The sequence below is a fragment of the Silurus meridionalis genome, chromosome 21, assembly GCF_014805685.1.
Source record: "Silurus meridionalis isolate SWU-2019-XX chromosome 21, ASM1480568v1, whole genome shotgun sequence".
NCBI classification, from domain to species: domain Eukaryota; kingdom Metazoa; phylum Chordata; class Actinopteri; order Siluriformes; family Siluridae; genus Silurus; species Silurus meridionalis.
In genome coordinates, this window is record NC_060904.1 from 3,099,624 (window position 1) to 3,104,841 (window position 5,218).

General features: G+C 35.7%; 1 protein-coding gene across 1 annotated transcript; it reads right to left on the reverse strand.

The window, feature by feature from the left end:
• Nucleotides 1–786: 786 nt before the first annotated feature.
• On the reverse strand, nucleotides 787–3,622 carry si:ch211-161h7.8 (thiosulfate:glutathione sulfurtransferase). The gene is made up of 4 exons (XM_046877566.1): nucleotides 3,453–3,622; nucleotides 2,114–2,236; nucleotides 1,059–1,221; nucleotides 787–976 (listed from the first exon to the last, which is right to left on the reverse strand). The coding sequence occupies exons 1-4, from the start codon at nucleotides 3,574–3,576 to the stop codon at nucleotides 919–921; spliced, it is 468 nt and encodes a 155-aa protein (XP_046733522.1). The 5' UTR covers nucleotides 3,577–3,622; the 3' UTR covers nucleotides 787–918.
• Between the last annotated feature and the right edge of the window lie 1,596 nt (nucleotides 3,623–5,218).

Consider the following 5,218-nt stretch of genomic DNA (forward strand, 5'->3'; position numbering starts at 1 on the left):
CAGCACCTGTGGCCATGGGGCTGGTTCTATGGGTAATGATATACAGTACTAAAGTTCTTGACACTACTACAGTTCATGAAATATTAAAGTGGACCATGAATGTTGCTCTGCTGCCCCCTTCTGGCTGCTGGTTGCCAAAGTGCTACTTTATATTAAACACTGGAAAAAAAATGAGAAATTATAAAGCAGCTACCTTTCAGCACGTTTAATTTATTGCCCTACAACATTCTTACTATGCCACTGATGAGAGATATGGCACATTGCTCAAACTTAATAGCGTCATTAGTTGTCACATTGTACATTGGCAATGTACCATTGAACTATATCTCTCATCCTTTACAGTTACATTTACATTTATGCTATTTGATAGATGCCTTTATTCAGGACGACTTACAACTGAGCAGGGTTAAGGGCCTTGCTCATGGGCCCAACAAGAGTGGCAGCTTAGTGGTGGTGTTATTTGAAATCATGACCTTCAGATCCACAATCAGATGCGTTAACAATTAATCTACCACCTAAGTTTAAGTTCACCTTCATTACACCTATAGCAGTCTTTTACATGCACAATAACAGCTAATGAGGTATTAGGGATGTGTCTACAATATATCTGCCCCAATGAGTGATCCCCTGAGACCACTGAATCTGAGTGGCTGCATTAATGTACATCTGGGTGAGAAATAAATCAGCCCCAGCCAGTTCATATTGTTCTGTGTAATCTGAAATAATACATTTTATAACTGCAAATAATCTGACATGGATTCCGAAAAATGAAATCTAATACAGATGTGTTTTTTGTTATTTTTTATTTCAGTACGCATTTAAATTCTATGTTCATAAACATCAGAATCAGAATGGTGAGTACATGACAAAAACAATAGCAGGTCCATTGGTTTGTCCCCCCCAAAAAAAGGGATTTGATTAGCTACTTTTTTCTTTCTCAGCCCATTCACCGTATCCTCCTGCATAGTGACGTGCCCTGAAAAACAGAAGCAGAGAGTGTGTTTAGCACCCAAGCTTGGTATGAAGCTCAAAGTGCATACATATACTTTGCTACTTGCTTGCTGAATCCCAGACGCCATGCAGTATCCAGAGCTGTTAGACTCCTACGGCCTCTCTGGCAATGAAAAATGATATTGTCATCCTCCTTTTTGGGGGCCTTCACATTGAAAACCTTTTCGAATTGCACTGGAGGAAGTTTCAACGATTCCTCAAGCACTCCCACTGTGTAAGGAGGGGAAAAAGGGAGCATGATGATATGATGTTGCATTTAGGTGCACTTTTATACGAATAGTGGTTTTAAGAGTAAAGGAAAAAGTAAATTTTTTGTCACATGCTCAGAACCAGAAATACTAATACTAATACTAAGCCAACAAAGTATTCATTAAACAATGTATAAAACACAACATGGTGTGCTGTTATAGGAAAGTTATCCATAATAAGGTGGTGTAAAACATTACCACCACAAAATGTTTTATTTATCTTACACTACATTTGCCAAGGATTACAATATTTATTATTAATGAATGACAGTGTGCTTTTTAGTTCGTAAATTACACTTAATGTTGTGCATAATGTATAATGTATCGTATAATTGCTCAAATAAAAAGACTATAAAAATGTAAGCAAAATCTTTATCAGCTGTGTAAGCAAACTGTAGCTGCGGGAGGGCATTGGGTTACGTAAACAGAATCTAGCACCTTGAATGGATTTGCTTTTATAGAAAAAGTAGTAGTGATTATTTTTTATTAAAATGTACTTATATGTCATATAAGACAGATTACAATATTTCTCATTTTGAATGATCCGGTGTGCATTTTAGTTACTATTGCGAAACTTCCACAAGATAAGTTCCTGATATTACTGCTATTATTGCAGCTATAAACAGTTGTACCTGCCTCTCTTTTTTCTCTGTCTTTCATTTAATAAAACAGAAAACCATGACGTTACTGTTGAACCGGAATGAGCACTCAGCTTTGATATATTTTTGATATATTTTTTACATAAATAATACATAAACTGAATCGACACCTTTATCATGTAATCCAACAGCATTGTGATTTAATGATTAGTTATGATATAAAAACACTGTAGATTTAATTGAGATGGCGCTCACATGGAACATTGACAGAGCCGGGAATGCGGCCTGCCTGGAATTCATCCGGTTTTCGAACGTCAAATAACTGGACGCTGTGGTCGGCCAGCATCACCTTAAGTTGTTCATATGTCACGACAAAGTCTGAAAATGTGAAGCAAATACGGAATAAGTCATAACGGGGTAAAAGGACAGTGTCCAACACAAGCTGATCTGATTTGGACAACAGCTGTGTAAATTATTTGAGTACATGTACTTAGTTACTGTACTGAAATCATTTTCTCAAAGATATAAGCAACTTTTACTCTCTTCTCAACTACATTTATGATTTAATATACACTCCCCTACTCGCCTCTGCTGCCTGTGAGCGACTTTTTTTTAGCAACGATGTGCTTATTTTCAGTCTGAAAAGAGCTTGAATAAATTCCAACAACTTTGAGAAGCAGCTTTTGCTGAAGTTCAATAAAAAATATTGCCCCTCTCTAAAACATGAGCGGTGTATCAAATCACAGTCAGCTCTGAATATTTGCTTTTACTTTATCTAAAAGTATTTACTTTCATTTTATTTGTCCATTGAATTCTAATGGTTCTTCTACATTTTTTTTGTTAACTGAAAATCGCTTTTTAAAAGATTGCTTTACTTCTTTGTCTCTTTTTTTTTTTACTAACTTGTGTTTATCTTTGGTTTATTCAGTGTTGAGGTGTACAATTTGATTAGTATTTTTAGGAAAAAAAATCAACTGTTTGGGTCTTTTCACTAACATGTGTCTTGGTGTTGTGGACTAGTGCATCTTTAAGCCTATGTTCAATATGATACTCTAAGAATTTTAATCGTCATATTGGTATTGGTGACTTTTTAACTTGAAGTAATGGAGTAAGTTTTGCAGTAAGGTGTCTATACTTTTACTCAAGTATTATTTATAGCTACTCTTTACACATCTGAACCCGCGTCAGGACAAAAGGACAAGTATTTAGAGTTGTAAAATGCGAGTTAACCTTTGTAGTATTTCATACACGATAAGATACTTCTCTCCTGGTGACCTTTAAACCCACAGGCATTTTATTACAAATTATTACAAGCCTAAAATAAATTAGACATTTACAGTTGTGCATATTTTATAATGAGGCCATGATATGTGTGTATGCATATTGTATAATAAATAATGTTTACTGTGGCAGGGCATTAGGAAATGCAAAAAAAATATTGGCACCACACATGAGTTTGCTTGTAAAAAGAATTTAAATTTGTAACTCTAACATGCATTAATTATCATTTATTAAAATAGATATAATATCAATGTGTAATAGATAGATCACTTATAAACACATATGCAAAGCATTATTTTTTTCTTGTCTTTACCCAGATCAGATTTGTCCTGATGGATGCATGATCTCTTCAGTCCAGCACTGAGTCGCACACAGTGAACAGGTCTAAGCGCAGACACAGATACAATAACACGTCGTAAACAGGGGTACAGCGTCATAGTCACTTGAAAACCAAAATCTCACTTCTGTTACAGTTGTTGTAAATGACTGCATTCATAGGTGTGTGTGTGAACAGTCAAACCTGGTGTATGCAGAGCCACGCCCATTTTATTCTAATTCTACTGTATTATAGACAACTATGCGCAGTACGCAATTTGGACGTCAGAGGGCGCGCGCGAAACAGAGAGTAAATGCATGAAGATGATTATTAATTTCTGACTCTTTTATCTCTGTATAGTGTCTGACAAACAGTTTTACTAACTGGCTTTCAACCATGGAAAATGAGCATGTATTTAAGTGCAACACATTTTCAAGTAAAACATCCTGAATGTGATTGATTTTTGGCTTTGGAAGATGCCCCCAAGAATTTGTCAATGCAATACACAACCGCTTAAAACCCTGATTTCCCTCACTCGTTAGCCTGTATTGGCGTTTAGACCTGGGCAGAAGGGTTCCTGGGTACCTGATTAAGCCACTTTATTTACAGGAAATGTTTTTAAATCTTTTTGAGATGCTTAGACTAGACTACCAAATTCTCAGATTTCCTATATGTATTCTTTGTTATCAGAACCCTCTTTCCCTTTAAACCCTTTAAGAAAGATTTGGGAAAGGGATATGGTCCAACCATTTACTGATGACAAATAGATCTCCGTATGTGAGGAGGTTTTTCATGATCAAACTCAAGCTCTGTGCATGAGAAAAACTTTACATTTATATAAAGAATAATCTTACCCCAGTATGCCTCCATAAAATTTACCCAAATGTATCTTAGCTGTGATGCATTAAATGTAAATCTAAAATAGGAAAGTTGATTTATTTTGGGACAGTAAGAATATAAAATCTTTTTGGCATGAGGTACATGATATGGTTCAGAAAAACGCTGGCTAGAAAATTCACTGTCTCCAACTTTATATTTACTAAACTGCAAAAAAGTAAAGTCAAGCCTCTTGCTTTTATTGTTATTTCTACTATACACTGGTACACAGTACACGGTAATAACGAGACAACGTTCCTCCAGAACCCTGGTGCTACACTAAACAACACAACATAAAGCTACATAAAGTGCAACCTACTGCAAACAGTGTAGATGAAAAACAGTCCTGACTGACAGTGCAGACAGACAACACAAAACAAAGCACATAACCCAAGATAGTGCCGACCAGTAAACCTACGGTATACTCTGATTATACAGTACTGTGCAAAGAGAACTGTAAAAACTATAACTAGGAGTATTATATAAACAGACACAATGCAGTGCAAAAAACAGCAGTAGCAGCAGTCAAGAGGTGCAAAAAACCAGCAGGTAAACAGAGATCAGATTATTAGAGATTAACAGATTATTAGATTTCTCTACTGACTCACACTCTTTATTAAATGTCATTACTTATTCAGCAAAGAAATGTATACTTATTCTGTGGTCATCGCCATGGGTACCAACTGTTTCAGCACAAGTGACTAATCTTCTCCCTTTGGAAAAACTTGCATATGACTTACAGAACGAATCCGATATATTTTGGTGAATTTGGGCCCATTTGTGGAATTTACTTGAACAAGCAAGACCCTAGTCCTGACTTATTTATTTATTTATTGATTGATTGATTGATTGATTTGTTTATTTGTCCCCTCATGTTTTGATTCGCC

Bases quoted from the DNA above. Each gene is read 5' to 3' on its own strand.
- si:ch211-161h7.8 (XM_046877566.1), bottom strand. From the start codon at position 3,576: ATGACGCTGTACCCCTGTTTACGACGTGTTATTGTATCTGTGTCTGCG. The intron at 2,237-3,452 runs GTAAAGACAAGA...TCACATTTTCAG, and splicing joins TCAGGACAAATCTGATCTGG to ACTTTGTCGTGACATATGAA. The intron at 1,222-2,113 runs GTGAGCGCCATC...CTCCTTACACAG, and splicing joins CGGCTCTGTCAATGTTCCAT to TGGGAGTGCTTGAGGAATCG.